The sequence below is a fragment of the Epinephelus moara genome, chromosome 24 (genome assembly GCF_006386435.1).
Source record: "Epinephelus moara isolate mb chromosome 24, YSFRI_EMoa_1.0, whole genome shotgun sequence".
In the NCBI taxonomy this organism is placed as follows: Eukaryota; Metazoa; Chordata; class Actinopteri; order Perciformes; family Serranidae; genus Epinephelus; species Epinephelus moara.
In genome coordinates, this window is record NC_065529.1 from 25,061,037 (window position 1) to 25,077,530 (window position 16,494).

The 16,494-nt window shown below is 41.3% G+C and overlaps 3 protein-coding genes across 3 annotated transcripts; 2 read left to right on the plus strand and 1 right to left on the minus strand.

Annotated features, from left to right (window-relative positions):
• Positions 1-755: 755 nt before the first annotated feature.
• rft1 (RFT1 homolog) lies at positions 756-5,699 on the plus strand. Its single transcript, XM_050037266.1, has 10 exons — positions 756-1,076; positions 1,169-1,254; positions 1,378-1,500; positions 1,576-1,867; positions 1,950-2,084; positions 2,207-2,467; positions 2,560-2,704; positions 3,634-3,739; positions 3,814-4,063; positions 4,170-5,699. Exons 1-10 carry the CDS (start codon positions 1,014-1,016, stop codon positions 4,332-4,334), a joined length of 1,626 nt encoding a protein of 541 aa, XP_049893223.1. The 5' UTR covers positions 756-1,013; the 3' UTR covers positions 4,335-5,699.
• A 667-nt stretch (positions 5,700-6,366) lies between these two features.
• Positions 6,367-9,305, plus strand: mustn1a (musculoskeletal, embryonic nuclear protein 1a). The gene is made up of 3 exons (XM_050037269.1): positions 6,367-6,567; positions 6,655-6,784; positions 7,114-9,305. The coding sequence occupies exons 1-3, from the start codon at positions 6,469-6,471 to the stop codon at positions 7,209-7,211; spliced, it is 327 nt and encodes a 108-aa protein (XP_049893226.1). The 5' UTR covers positions 6,367-6,468; the 3' UTR covers positions 7,212-9,305.
• Position 9,306: 1 nt separating this feature from the next.
• Positions 9,307-16,387, minus strand: ruvbl1 (RuvB-like AAA ATPase 1). Its single transcript, XM_050037267.1, has 11 exons — positions 16,108-16,387; positions 14,517-14,603; positions 14,286-14,418; positions 13,088-13,239; positions 12,278-12,367; positions 11,451-11,600; positions 11,296-11,359; positions 10,997-11,195; positions 10,808-10,910; positions 10,636-10,727; positions 9,307-9,728 (listed from the first exon to the last, which is right to left on the minus strand). The coding sequence occupies exons 1-11, from the start codon at positions 16,246-16,248 to the stop codon at positions 9,569-9,571; spliced, it is 1,371 nt and encodes a 456-aa protein (XP_049893224.1). The 5' UTR covers positions 16,249-16,387; the 3' UTR covers positions 9,307-9,568.
• Between the last annotated feature and the right edge of the window lie 107 nt (positions 16,388-16,494).

A 16,494-nucleotide genomic window follows, 5' to 3' on the forward strand; every position in this document is an offset into this window, starting at 1 on the left:
ATGACATTTTTAGGAGATAAAAATAAATGCAGTTAGAGACAGGTTTTCAAGGAATAGTAGGAACATTGTTTTAATTAACATAAATATACATAGAAAATAAGCAACAAAAAAGGAAGGGGGGCTTTACATAAAAGCTGGTGTAATAGATTACATTATTTTTACTTGAACTATGTTAGTTACGATAAAGTTTTAATATAGACTTTGAGATCTGTGTGACAAAATAATATATAAATGGCCTTTTTGAAGCAGAATTACTTTTGTGAATGAAGAATACAAGGGTTGTGTATGGGTAGTCTTTTTTTTTTTTTTTTTTTACTATATATTATCTTTCAAATAAAACAATACAATGTTCATATGCATATTTCATTATATAACTTAGAATAGAATAGAAAGAAATTAATCCATCACCAACTGTCCAGAAGCTCATGAAAGACAAAAAAACAACAAACACACTTCCTTTCATCATCAACAACAGCACAGTGGTATTAAAATAGACATAAAATAAAATAAGTTACAATAAATGCATGAATAAAAATTAAAAATCAAATCAAAATTCAAATAAAATTGCCCATTCCACAGTTCATGTCCATGAAAAGCAGCAAAATCAAGCATAAAAGAAAAGAACATAGGACAATGAATGAACACAGCCTGTATGAGCAGCCACCTCCCATTGATTATCAGAAGGCTGGCTGCGCCTTCTAGTGGCACCGCGATGAACGTCACGCTCTGTGACGCCACCGCGTAACGTGCTTACGTACGTGTACAATGTATACGGAAGTGTTACTACTACTGCTGCTTCTAGCTCTAGCCTTCTAGCTTTTACAGCTGCTCAACAAATGTAATGTCACACGTGTTTATTAGGAATTAGGCGCTATTGTCGTCGTTTTTCAGCAGCCACACTGACGGTTATTTAACAAAATGGCTCCATAATGTTTTTGCTACGTAGAAAGAAACGAAAAGTTTGTCAAATTTTCGTTTGAGAGTGATCTCAGGCGAGTCAGAAGAAGTCCAAAATGAGTTCTCAGGATGTGCTGAAGAGTGCTACCACTCTAGTATCCTATAATGTGCTTATACAGGTACATGAGCACACACAGTGGAGCCATAATACCACACCAGGCCATTGTTGTAAAGCTTTACTGTTATAATTTTCATTTTGTTTTAATCTCAGGTGATGTTCCGTGTCTTCACCTTCTTGCTGAATGCATTTACACTGCGGTTTGTGTCCAAAGAGCTGATAGGAGTGGTCAACGTCAGGTAAAGTTGACAGGTGTTGAGATAGAAGAACGTGCCACCAACCAGAATGAGATATAACACAATGCCAGCACATTTCTCTGCACCAGCTGCTGCAAAGTGAATGTGTGTGTTTTTGTTATACAGGCTGACACTACTGTACTCCACATTAGTGTTTTTATCCAGAGAAGCTTTCCGGAGGGCCTGTCTGAGTGGGGTAGCTGGGACGAACCACAGCTGGAGACAAGTTATCAACCTGCTATGGCTGATGTGAGTTTATTCAATCTTTATATTCAGCTTGTACATTTTCCTGTGTGTCTTATCTTTGTCTTTCGTACCTCTCAGGTTGCCTCTGGGTGTGTTTTGGGCTGTCGTGCTGATCAGCGTGTGGCTGTGGCTCCTGGAGGTCCCAGACCCCCAGACTGTCCCTTACTACGGCCCTGCTGTGGTGTTATTTGCCTTGTCAGCAGTGCTGGAGCTCCTGTCTGAGCCTCTCTACGTCCTGGCTCAAGTTCACATGTTTCTTCGACTCAAGGTGGTTGCCGAGAGCTTGGGAATGCTCGCTAAGGGCAGTTTGACCGTGGTGCTGATAGTGGTTGCACGTGAATGGGGCCTTTACGTCTTCTCTGCTGCTGATGTAAGAAATGAGCTGAAGTCTTATGCATTATTTTTGTAGTTGTTTCTGTTTGTAATGATTTCAAGCTATTTTCTTTTCTTAGTTGGCATACACAGTATTCCTGGTGCTGTGCTACGTTGTTTACTTCGTCCGTTTCGTGGGCTCTAAAGAGGCAGCCAGGGTGGATTTTCCTCTGCACAGTGTTGGAGATCTCTTGCCCCGTAGAGTTCATGGAGAGGTAGTAGGGCAGGACAATATACTACTATTTATTATTCACAAACTGTCTTTACAAAATCAAACTTACAAGATAAACTGTTATAATACAGGACTAATGATCTCCATCTGTTGCTCTGTTTATAGCCACTGTTTGATTGGAGTCTGGCGCGGCTCACATGGAGCTTCTTCAAGCAGTCCTTCCTGAAACAGATCCTGACAGAGGGTGAGCGGTACGTCATGACCTTCTTGAACGTCCTCAGCTTCGGAGACCAGGGAGTTTATGATATTGTCAGTAATCTGGGCTCCATGGTGGCTCGCTTCATCTTCCTACCCATCGAGGAAAGCTTCTACATCTTCTTTGCCAAAGTGCTGAAGCGAGGACGTGATGTCAAAAGTCAGATACAGGTGTGAGTCTGGATGTAAACACAAACAAGTGTTTGTTAATGGCTAGAAAAGGAGTTGTTGGTTCTACTTCATGTTGTGGGTTTTGTTTACAGGAAGACGCTGCCATGGCAGCAGAGGTCCTGGAGTGTCTGCTGAAACTGGTGCTGGTGATTGGACTCATTATCTCAGTGTTTGGTTACGCCTACTCTCACTTGGCTCTGGACATTTATGGCGGCTCTCTGCTTAGCGTTGGGGCAGGTAACACAATCACAACCAACTCCAACTCAACTTTATTTATAAAGCATTTTTCACACAAACATGCAGCCCAAAGTGCTTCAAATAGCAAAATTGAAACAATGCAGATAAAATGAATAAATAAGTAAGAGTTAAAATAAAAAAAGTAGAATATAATAAGCACCAGGGTTGAACATAATGTAAAACCAATGATTGAAACTTAAGAACTGAGGCTATAACATTACTCCAAATCAAAAGGCAAAATAAAAAGATCAGTACAATAAAATACATTTTTATTGTCCCCAGGGGCAATTCTGGTGCTGCATAAAAGAAAAACAACAAACATCGAAGAAACATACTCAGCACACAATTACAATAAAAACACTATCAACAACAACGTGGTAACAAACAAAGACTCTATAAAGTAAGTGAAGTAGTGGAAAAAAGCAAGTAGTGGGATATACAAGTGCAACAGTGAGAGGAAGACCACAGTCTATGGCTAATGACTGCAATGACCTCAGAACCCTAAACCTCCACCCAGAGGGCAGAAGCGGGACCTCCTGGTGCAAGGGGTGGGATGCGTCAGCCGAGATGGAGGTGCCTTTTTCACCAGGTGCTTGTTGTACAGAGTGATGAGACTGAGCTGGGACACCCCTGTTACCTTAGAGCAGGTGTTCACCACTCTCTGTAGCTTTGGTTTGCTTCTTACCTTCAGATTTCTGAACCAGCAGATCAGAACGATAATTGAAACTGAGCTAAAGTTGACGATGAACTTTAATTTCCTTTAAAAATACAGATACAGGGAACATTTAAAAGAAGGAGGTGGAGAACGTTAGTGATCTGGCTTGATCATAAAATGAAGGAACTCACTGGTTGTTTTGTGTATATGTGACAAATCCTGCTTTGCTCACTGTTCTCAAGTCACTGCTGTGTGTTTGTTTTTTTTGTTAAAGGGCCCACTTTGCTGCGATGGTACAGCTGCTATGTTCTCCTGCTCGCTGTAAATGGTGTGACAGAGTGCTTTGTGTTTGCTGCCATGAGCAAAGAAGAGGTTGACAAGTAAGTAATGTACATCGAGTCATTACACATCATGTAGCCTGTCTGTTAACACTGTGTACGTGTGTTGTCTCCAGGTACAACTTTGTGATGCTGGCTCTGTCGGTGTCTTTCCTGCTCCTGTCCTACATGCTGACGTGGTGGGCTGGCGGTGTGGGCTTCATACTGGCAAACTGCCTAAACATGGGCCTCCGCATCTCGCACAGCCTGTTTTACATACACCGCTATTTCCAGTCCAGTCAATGGAGACCTCTGCGAGGCCTGCTGCCCTCCCCGCTCCTACTACTGGCACTTGCTGTCAGTGCCGTTGTCACAGCGCTGTCTGAGGTACAAAAGTCTTTTCATTCCCCTCATTGTAGTTTTATTCTGTGTGATCTTAACTGAATCTTGAGCACATCAGTGGCCCTAACGTGATCTTGTTTATTGTTTGCAGGGTGTGTTCTGCTGTGACCACGGCTGGTTGTTCAGGCTGGTCCATATCGGTGTAGGAGGAGTGTGTCTGCTTGGTGTGTTAGCGGCTGTTCTTCTCACAGAAACTCGGCTCATTCAATTTGTGAGGACTCAGCTCTTGCCCCAGTACAGAAAGAAACACACTTAAATCAAACTGGAAGTGGATGTACTGGACTGAGGGAAAACTTCTGGTTTACTACGAACGTTCTAACAAGAGGTGCAGTTACTGACTGTGTGAAAGCAACGAGGGTACAACTTTTTTTAAAAACAGACCTGACGTGTGTGTGTGTGTGTGTGTGTGTGTGTGAGAATATGTGTGTGTGTATGTGAATATGTGTGTGTATGATGCTGATATGTTTTGTACTGGATCATTCCTGTGTTTGCTCATGTAAGTATGAACAAACACATCATGACTGTTCAGGGATCTAACTGTGGCCGTCAAAGAAATAAATGGATTTTAAGAAAACAGTTGAATTTGTGACAGGAGTTGTTTGTCCCCCACGATAAAACAACCCATGTGTGATTTTATTGTTAGTTTAATGAAAAAAAGAATAAGAGGACAGTCTTCTTTGTAGATATCCTCCTGAGACCCTGTGTCCTCATATTACTTCATTCTTAAACCTGATTCTGCTTAACTTAGGCCGGTTGTCCTCGTTCGTGGACACTTTTTTTCGCCATCTAGTTGTACTAAGAGCACAATAAACTAATCCATGTAAAAACAAGATGGCAGCCATCTCTGCCAAGTCAGTCTGCAGCTGATTTCGACACAAATGTGGACAAGGTTCAAAACCTGATCACATTTAATGGTTGAAACTTGTTCATTTATGATTAATAACATTTATAGTTTTATATGGTATACAAACATTGCCAATTTTAGCAATGTTAATTAGAAAGTACTCGTTTGAAGACATTGGGGAATTTATCATCAGCTCATTGATGGACATTGGGACTTTGTTATTGTCTTGTTTGAGGACATTGGGACTTAAATATTGTTCACAATGTTGTGTTTTTTTATACTTATCAGATGCTATTAATCAAAAATAGCTAGGAGAAATTAAAAATGCATATTAAACAAAGGTTCGGGTCTCAGGAGGATATAAACGGCGCATTCAAAGGAAACGAAAAGCACAATGATTCTTATTTTCAGGTGATCATAAACTAATGAAAACATAGTCATAAATATTGTATACCATTTTTTCCAATAGATAAATCCTGCACACTGGACCTTTAAGTAACATATTTCAGTAAAAACTGAATATAGAGTTGTACTTCGTCACATATGACAACATGACACATCTTCAATTATAAATACTTGTTCAAGTTAATGCTGTGTAAATACTGGCACTTGCTCAAGGTGCATTTGATTCAATCTGATCCATTTAAATTTTCAGTGATAACACAATCACAGTTGTTGTAATTTGTTTATGAAAACTGGTTTGGATTTGGAACATTAGCTTGTTCATGTACTTTATCTTATGAGATACACTTTAAGGAACTTGGTGTTTACATGATAAAGAAGCTTATACATAATGGTGCGTCTCTTTTATGTTTGTCTCTTCTTGTTTTTTCTCTTCAAATGTATATATTATTAGAAAGCAAACACTTCCTAGAGCATGGGTTTGTACACTGTTTGCACCAGTACTATACTTATCTCATATTTTTGAGAGCAAATTAGGTTTGAGTTCAGCAATAATTTGACATGTTGCTTGGCAACACTTTCTTGTTGTTTGTCCTTCGTCTGCACTAATCACCACTGCATTTAGGGTCCCTGAGGGCTGAATAGTGATGTAATCATGGAAAATGAGCAGGAAGGGATGGGAACAGCATTCTTTCACAGCAGGGCGAAACTCATTCTCCTCTGTTATTTATAAGCAAGTCAGGCTTGGTATAAAGTTTGTTGGGAAGTTTGATACACAGCTTCTTATCTTTTGAGTCGTAACTTTTGAACTCTGAGTCCAGTTCTCTGGCTTGCTTATAGCCAGAGCTTGCTTATAGCCAGAGCTGTTATAAAGTGTTGGTTGGCTGCAGGAAAGAAGGGGAGGATACAGTGAGAGACATTTGTCATATTCTTACATCTCTGGGATTTATTTGGGGAAATGTAATGCCACAAGTTGAAGCAGTGACCTCATCATCTCCTAATGAAGCAGCAGGGAGGACAGACCATGAGAAAAACCAGAGACAGAGAGACAGAAAAGAGGAGGAGCGTGCACACTCGTTACGTCATTTATGAGTCTCAAGAACAGATTTATTGTCCACTGGAGAATCACTGGTTGTGTATATAAATGCGAGTGTGTGTTGGGCTGGAAAGAGAGAGAGAGACAGCTGACACAGAGGAGATTTACTCACAGCATATCTTCAACTGCTCAAACAACATGTCTCAGGTGAGTTTTGACAAGACTTTCTGCAAACATGGAGACCCAGAAGTCACTGATGTGTGTTGTAACTTCTTTCTTTTAACGACCTCTCAGCCAGGTCAGGAGGAAGATGAACAAATGCAGCGTCCTGAGGTGAGCGAAGAGGACCTGACTGACGCAAAGAACAAACTGGGAAGAAGTGGGCCAGCGAAGAGCAAGACGCTTGAAGTAATGGAGGAGTGTGGTGAGGACACACACAAACAAACATGGAAATATGCTTTGATACTCACAGATCAAACTGGAAGGAAGCAGCCTTTTGTTTCCTCCATCTGGTTAAGCTAAGATCACATTATGGCAGTGAGTTTGTGTGAGGGGCGTTTCATCCTGATGCTCAAGTTTCCACTCCATATACAGAGAGAGAGAAGGAGGGTTGTAATAATGGGGGATTCCTGTCAGTCTGCACTCTCACCCCGTCTGTGTACATATACAGAGCATATCCATCATATCCCATAACTCTCCTTACTGCCTCATTAACACTGAAATATTCTGTTTGTTGTTTCTCTTTCCTCACAGAGAAAATGGGCAAAACTGCTCCCTCTGTGTTCAGCGGAGTGAGGTCAGGAGGGGAGACTGTTTTCAACACACGCTCAGCTCGACCTATCAGGAAGTAACAGTGGACTTCCTCACTATGCTTGGACAGCACCTGTTCCACGTTAAGGGCTTGGGATTAGTTGTTCTCCAGCTGTTTGTGTGCTCTCAAGCTTGTGTTTTTGCACTCAGTTTTGTTTGGTTATGATATGTTTTTGCACTTCTATTAAGTTGATAATTAACTTCCTTAAACAGAAGAATTTCTACGTACTGGTAAGCCAGTTTTCTATTTCTGAAATACATAATTTTGTTTATTTAACCACTGTTGCAGTTTCTGTCACACCAGCATTCACCCACTTTTTCAGGTTGCAGGGTGATAATGAAGGAACATAAGAGCAATACAACTGAAACCGTAGGCCTTTTTCACAGCAGACATTTTGACTTGTCATAGTAGGAAAAGCACAGATGTTACTAATTACATTAACCATGCATGGGTGGATTTTGAGAGAATGAGCCCCTGGGCACAGATATGCAAATGGCCCCACCACCTCTACAACATAGGAGCACTTTTGGCCCCTGAACCTGGGCCTAGTAGGCCCTTTCAGTAGTCCATCCAAGTATCCATGGCGCCATTCTGTTCCAGTAACAGTAGGTGTTTCTCAAAATCAAGGAAGGATCATCAAGCGGACAAATTTCAAAGAAGCTACGTCATCAAACCCTACCTAAGGAGTGCTCCAATGTCAAGGATCCTTCAAATTCTACCGAGGACAGAGTCCTTCATTCAGAAAATTTTCAAGGATGCATGTGTGTATCCTCTGCGGGTATAAAATACCCACAGTTCTTTGTGTATGATTTGCTGGAAGTGAAGGCGGGGCCTCTTTAATGAAACTTTAGATAAACATGTCATTTATTTGGATTAATGTCTACAGGAGTTTTTATCATACAAGCCTGAACAAATATTGACAGAAACCTCATAATTTACACTTTACAATGTGTCCACTGCAGAATAATGAGATTTTTAAAATAACGTGATTTAGATAAAACATAAAAGTGTTTTAAGTAATCATTTACAGCAGTGATAGAGCACTAAGTGCCACAAAAGTTTCATTTAGCCTAGGCCTACCTGTTTTTTTTCTTTATAATCCAGAAATATATTTCTCCCTAGAAGTCATGTGACTCTGAAAATCATGAAAATACTGCTACATTTGTTCAAATTGTACAACAACATTAGAGAGCGCCAAAATGATCACAGTAACTGAAACCTCCTCAGTCTGCTGAGGATTGGTGACGTACACCTGGGGACACTTGTTAGCCTGTTCCAATGTGTGTTCACTGAATGATAGGAAGGACTCTTGCCTTGCCAAACACTGAGTGAGCCAGCACGCACAATACCAGCATCCTGAACAAAGCAGCTAAGTGGAATTAAGCCATTGTTAATTTTATTATTTACACCTGTGCTTTTCCTGCTTTGACAAGACAAAATATCTTCTGTAAAAGACAAGGAGGTTAAAAAGAGAAGTCACAGCACCATATTGCCTCATGTTACTGGGGTACAACATGTGCAGTAAAATCTGTTCTGTACTTTTCAAAAGGCTCAATAGCTGGCACCCTATCATAGAACATGAGGATGATTGATTCTTTTCATTGTGGCGTCTGCAATCCGACATACATTTGGAAAGATATAGGTGAGAATTAGAATCTTGCAAGTATTGAAAGGAACCTTAATAGAAGACCAAAGCAGATCCTTTCTATATAAAAATGTTCTACTGTATATCAGCTGCCATCCATGAGTGCATCCAAAAAGCTCTCTTGGGCCAAACACATTCAAATGGGCTAAAAATAAAAATAGCTCACCAAAGTGAGCAGACACCATCCCTCTATTCATAGCGCCATCTGCTGTAACCCTCCAACATCACAGCTCCAGTTACACTGCGCATGTGTCATACCCCAAAGCTCCCATAGGGTCGAAGGGCGTGTCCCAGCCTCTTTAGCCTTGATGAAAAAGGCCTATCGCACAATAGACTGGCAAGAAAATACATGTTGACATTAAAAATAAGTTGAAATCTTTTGGAAATTTTTTGCAATACATTCTGTCTCATCTGTCCTGTGTTTTATTGTAAGAACTGCCAGTAATATGTTAAATGTCAGAATGAATAATAAACAAACCAAGAAAACTGGTTAAATTGTGTTTTTGCTTTTTATTCAAAAAATTATTTTCATCAACAAACAAAAAGAATAAAACTTTATTAGAACAAAACTACTACAGTAGATAAAGGGGAGGAACACCACAACGAGCCGTGGTGCAGAGGGTAAAGATGGAAATATGCAAATAAAGCATATAGAAATGATGGAGAATCAAAGTGAACCATGTAACAGCTGGCTGAGAACACCAGCTCTGCGAGTTGAGACAGAAAAAAAGTGGAAATCTAGTGGAAAAGTTTTATTTCATAAACTTATGATGCTGATCTTGGAGGATTTTAGCGGAGGACTTGGCGTCATAGAACAGCTCGTTGATTTCCTCTACCTGCTCCCTCTCCACGCTCTCTTTTCCCTGAACGCGGCCCAGCAGGCTGGCTGGTGTCAGCAGCTGTACGGCGTACCTGAGAGGAAACAGGAAGTAGGAGACACTCTGTAAACTCACACGTATACAGTATGAGCCAATTTACAATATAGAGCAGAGTAAGAGGAGCTGCAGGTCCTAATTATATTTCTGTTCACTGTACATTTCCTTTGGAAAGTTTACCTTAAATAGATGATATTTTGTGATAATGACATTGTTGTTCAGGTGTTAAAAACTGTATCTATGGACAAACTGGACCACTGTGGACACTTAATGTACAGCTGCTTCTTCCTCGACTTTATTCAGTGACGGCATTTACATGCTCACTGGTTGTTGGTATTATTATGGTTTTAGGATCATTCTTTGCATTTGGACTATGAATCTCAATCAGGGTTTTACAGCAGTTTGCATCGCATGACCTCCTGCCTGTTTACAGTCAGCTCTGTGCGTTGTCATGGATGCTTTGAACAAAAACCAACTAGCCAACAGTTTGCAAGGCTGTAGGGTAGAAGTGCATGCCCTAAAGAAAAGCCAACATTTCTCATCCCAAGAAAAAACACACCTACTTTTGGACATTATGGAAAAGTTGGACATCAAGTGGTCTCTGGCTATGCAAAAATATAGCAATGCCAACCTTTTCAAGAAGGTGGCTGAAGGAAGAGGAAGGCTGTGTTTGAAATGGCAAACATGTCAGCCATCAATGGAAAACTCCAGAAATGGCACAAGCGTCCTCGGCTATTCCACTTTTTAAAATGTATACTGACGTGATAAACAACATTAGGGCACGCTAATCTGAGTCTGCACGGCTGTATATAAACTGGTATATGAATGGAATGGTCATTTTAGTCATTATTAGCCATGTAAACAGATTGAAAAATTGTCTTTTTCAGAATAAGGGCAAAAACTGGAATATTTTGTGGTCAGTGATTCACAATGTTTAATCTTACCTAAGCGTTGTCTTGGTGCCGATCTCTGCCAGGTGTGTAAGAGCTTCCTCGCTGATATTGATCCCCTCAGTCTGAGCACGAATCTTGATGATCTGCAAACCACAAAGTCATTAGTGACACCTGCACAGATGGCACACATCACACACGCAGCTACTTTGGCGCTAAGACTCACCTGCTTCATCTCCTGTGGTGTGTACAACATGGTGCGGATTATCATGACTCTGTCCAGCAAGTCCAGAGGGATCCCGTGTGGAGAGCTAATGTCCTCTGTCCCCCTGGTGAGCAAAAAGTGATTGTCAATAAAACATCTTAGTGAGAAAATTGCTCCTCTGGTGAAATTTGACTTTTTTTTTTTTTTTACCTGATTAAACAGTTTCCCCTGTTGGAGGCGAACACAACGATGGGGGCGATGGTGCTCTCGAGCGCTCGATGGAGATATGTGAAGCATTCGATATCCAGCATGTGCACCTCATCCACAAACAGCACACCGGGTACGAGCTCAGCTACGCCTTGGTCAATGTAGCGGTTCACCACTTTGTTGATCTCAGCACGCAGCTTATCTAAATTAGGTGAAAAAATAAGGATGAATGAACAATAAAAGCCACATAGCGCTGAAGGCAGGTGGTGATGTGAGCTGGGAAGTTGTCACATTTTCTCTACCTGTGATTTCTGTCTTTTTGGGCTTCATCAGTTGTCCCATCATGGAGAGAATGTCCTGGCCTCCCTGAGATCAAAAAATGAGCAAATTATTCTACACACTGGCAATCTATTTTGAAAGATATTCACTTACAGGACATTTGCAGCTAGTTATATACCTGGGGTCTGGCATTGGCAACATCCAGGTCATGCAGTGTGACGTCTTGGACTATCTCCTTCTTTTTGTGGACATCACCTTTGGGCAGCGGCACATACTCCTCTGCCTCCAGGTCAAACTCTGTAGCAAAAGTGTCACAGCGACCTTGTCTCTGCGAAGACACAGCACACCAAACTGTTAATATAAGAATCATTTAAATATGCACCCAGCATTAAACAAAAATCTCTCGTTGCTCTGGAACACAGTGAAACAAAAGACAAAGCAGGAGGGGAGGAGGGAGAGCAGGTGTATGATTGAACCCAGTGCCAGCCCATCGCAGAGAGGAGGGCATGTGGCTGAGGGATGAAAGAGTTTCAGAGGGCAGGTCATAATGAGGCTGTCAACAGTAACAAATGTGTCGTCCAGCCCTCCTCCAGGTCTCTGACTTGAGCCGACCCGCGTCCCTGGCCCACCTGCGCTGATTAAAGGAACCGTCATTGTGGCCTGTCAACACAGGCCACAAGCCCCACTGCTGGAAAAGAGGCATTGTGGGAGATGGAGAGATAAAGAGAGCTGCAGGAATGAGAGAGGCTCATTCCAGGGTACAGTAGAAATGCAGCAGAGCTGAAAGAGATGAAAGAACGCCACCATGAAGGACTGAAGAGGACAGGACAGACAGAGATCCCTGAACTTTGGTCGAACCAAATACTTCTTAGGCTTTCTATTTAAAATATTTCAAACTATTTGGTGGATTAAAGTCCAGTATGTACATCCTTCTCTGCTCTGATAGGCGGATCATAATTTGTGACAGCTGTAAGGGAGTAACACATGAGAGTAATATAGTGATACCTTCACAGCTCCACTGTTGGCTTCAATGTAGATGACATCTCCCACTTCCACACGCTCTTTCTGTAGACTCTCATAAATACTGGGGTCCAGCTGAGGAAACAAGACAAGAGATTTTTGAGTTAGACACTTGTCCTAACCTTATTCATCAGTGTTATCGCAGCACATTATACTTGAGACTTGAACATCTGAAGAGTTTTGCCAGTAAAAAGAAAAGAAATCACATCTCGACAAGAGCTGCAACGATTAATCACGTGACAAATTAGTTAACTATTAAAGTAATTGCCAGTTAATTTGATAATGAATTAATCAGATATAATAATATTTTAAAGGGAAAAAAAAGCAAAAATTCTCTGATTCCAGCTTCTTAAATATGATTTTTCTGGTTTCTTTACTCCTCTATGACAGTTAAGTGAATATCTTTGAATTGGGGACAAAGCAAGACATTTGAGAATGTGATCTTGGGTGTTGGGGAACACTGATCAACATTTTTCACCATTTTCTGAATTTTTATAGACCAAATTATTAACCCATTTAGAAAATAATTGACAATGAAAATAATCACTAGTGCAGCCATTCAACCAGGATGCAAGATACCAATGATTTCTTTTTGTAAAGAGAACCATATAAATATTCTAGATATGCAAAGTACCTTCAGGAGTTGATTCTTCATAAACTACCACAGTTCCCATCAATTAATTTACCGTTATACGTGCAACGTAGCTCATGATGCTTTGCAAGCAGCAGTAGGACAAGTATAAACCAAATAGGATAGATGGATAGAAAAAAAAAGATTCTGGCTCTCAGTCTGACCTTGAGCTGCTTTGTGCCTTTGCCCGTCTTCAGACCGATGATGACGTGGCTGATGGTTTTTCCGTAGCCACCCATTGGATTCTCCGTCTCACAGGGGGTCAGCTCTGTCACCTCCCCTTCATACACCTCCTTTGTTTCTTTGATACGCAGTCCTGAATGTGGGCGACATTACAGTCACACAGTGCAGAGTGAGAACTCAATCGGGCCTTTATATTCCTGTATCAACTAAGCTGCCACATCCTTCAGTCTACTGAACAATGCGTTTTATTACAGAGGGGGAACACGTGTGCTCGTGCCCATGAAATGTCTGGCCATCGTCTTGTGTAACATGATCACACTCCTGTTCCTCTTTCATGCGGCCGGTGGCAGTGAGTATGAGCAGCACGCAGGTGGCTGATCCGCTGTGGCGAGGGTCAGACAGCAAAGCTTAAGGCAGGGACTGTCTGTCACTGCTCGCTCTTATCGGCAGAGTGATGACAACTTCAAAATGAAACCCCCCCTCCCACCCAGGGATCCTGTTCTAGGGGAGGAGCAAGGTGCTGATGACCACCTCTCCCTCTACCTAAGCTCCACTTCCTTCTCTGTGACAGGTGCCATCAGCAGTCAGGCAAACCCCTTCCCCCTCTCCAGCCTTTCTTCCTTCTCAACATCATTCACATGAATCCGCTGTCAAGTGTTGCCTTTCAGCTCATGAGAACAGTGCGTGCAGGACACCTCACTCTTCCTGCTCAAGGACTCCTCACTGAGGGAGTTTGTGAACACATAAGGTCCTTTTACACCAAGGGCAAAGAAACTAAAAATGTTTATTCTTCTGATTTAGCTCGAGCGGTATCTAGTCTGACCTGACACAACTGAAGTGGACGGATGTGGTTTCATGTTTTTTCAAGAAACAATGTAATTTTCAGTCAGGATAATCTACAGACCTCGCTGTGTTTTTCACTGAGACCTTTTTCTTTATAACTTCTCAGTACAAAGTCTGGTGATGTGATTTTTTTTTTTTAAATCTGCATTTTCCATCATTTTAATATTTGCTTTCTCTTGGTGTTACTTTCCTTTTGAATTAACTGTTTGGCAGTATTTAACAATGGCACTTGTGTGTACCCAGTCATGACAGTTTTACAACTGTCTGAGATACGGTGAATTGTTTTGCGAGCAGAACTATGGCCAAGAAGCCAAATCATATTTGGGTGACACTCACCGATGGCCCTTCTGAAGTTCTCCATCAACACTTCTGTTTTTTTAATCTCAGATGAGTAGACTTCACTGCCAACCATGGGGCAGAAAGGCACCTTGTTTCCCAGCTCCTGTGCTACAGCCAAGGCGAGGGCAGTCTGGAGGAACATGTAGAAAAGAGTCACAATCTGCAGCAAACACGGTGGCCACGTTCAAGTAAGTTTTACCGCTATCTTGCGAGTGAATGAACACTTACCTTTCCTGTACCAGGTGGCCCTGCCAGTAACACTGCCCTTCCTGCCATCTTCTTTGAGCGGATCAGCTCGACTATGATGCCACAAGCCTAGAGAGTGAAAAAATAGTACCATTATATACTGACATATACTGGTAAAATGTCAACAGGATTTAAAGGACCAGTTTGTAGGATTTAGGGGGATCTACTGGCAGAAACTGAATATAATATTCATAACTATGTTTTTATTTAGTGTATCATCCCATGAAACTACCCATCATTGTGTTTTCTTTAGCTTAGAATGAGCTGACTATATCTACACAGGGAGTGGGTCCTCACCCAAGCTGTCTGCCAAATTGCTTCACCATGTTTCTACAGAAGCCCTGACAAAACAAAAACTGGCACCAGAGAGGGTTTTTACATTACCCATAGGCCACCGTAGGTTTACTGACATGCTTGGAAAGGGAGGGCCAAGTTAAGGTGTATTCAGTTGGTTTCAATCTGCAAACACGTATTAAGTCCTACACACTGGACTTTCAACTGCAATACAAGTAGCTATTTGTGGGATAGGGCTACAACTAGTGATTATTTTCATTGCTGATTAATCCATTTATTATTTTCTCAATTAATTGATTAGCTGATTAGTCTATTAAAACTCAGATAATGGTGAAAACCTTGATCAGTCCAAATTTACCCCCTCCAATGTCTTATGTCCACAACCCAAAGATACTCAGTTTACTATCATAGGGAAGCAGAGAAAACAGAAAATATTCACATTTTTGAAGCTGGAATCAGAGGTTTGACCCTTTCTTTCTTAAAAGATCAAACAAACCTATTAATCAATTATCAAATTAGTTGGCAATTCATTTAATAATTGACAACTAATCAATCAATCGTTGCATCTCTATTGTGGAATACCCAGAGTTGAGTGCTATGTTGTCAGAATTGGCTTTAAAGCAGATGTGATGGCTTTGGGTAAATATGTCCCCAGGTGTCTGCAATGTCCCATAATGCAATTTAACCCCTGTCCAATCTGTTAATCTGTCCATCTGTGTAACTACATTTTAGTCAGTATTGTATCCCTCAAACAGTCAAGTGTTTCCTTAGTTTGGAAATCAGAGCATCATGAATAAAAGTCAAAGTCAAAATCTGTTGACTTTTTGAAGCTGGTCCATTGTCTGTGTGTGGACACATTTACTTTTAGTTTAAGATTCCATCTTTACATCTTGATTGATTTTATATGAATGACAGGTTCTCCACTAGACAGAGAAAATATCCATATACTGGAGAAAAAAACACCATGCAGATCTATTTTTTTCTACATCTACCAATACATTTGGTCTAGTTAACTTCTAATTTACAGATCAAACGTTTTAAATAAAATATTACAAAAAAAGAATATGAATGAATGTGACTTGAGGGCTGACTTTCCCGTTAGCTCACCTCTGACCTGAGTATGAAACAGCGACACCACAGTGCTAACGGAGCTAGCTTGTAGGTGCACCTGACCGTCTACAATGAGTAAAATAATGCCTGCGAAAAATCCTCAGCTCTCAGAAGTCACCCCTCGACACCGTACAAGAACAACATAAGTGCAGTGAAACATAAATATTACCTCTCTTGCAGCCTCCTGACCGACTAGACCACATGCTGACTGTTTAGCATTCCCGGCCTCGTCTAGCCCGAGTCCTTTGACATGACTGTGAGAGGCGATCCGCTGAGTTTTCGTGGTGCTTTTTACCTCCTCGATCTTCATAGTTACTGTTACTTTACAAATATGTGATGTAAAAACTACAAGGCGCGTTTACGGTGAGGAAAATGCCTCTTGTGCCTCAGATAACTTCTCACCACCGCAATCGGCGCCGAAACTCAAAACACAGGGAAGTCGGTTTCCATGTGGGTAACTAGGGAAAATCAGCGGAAGTGATACCCTTGAGCCCCGCCCATTTGGACTAGCTAAAAAAACTATTGGACCCTGTCGACTGATGTGACGCACTGATTG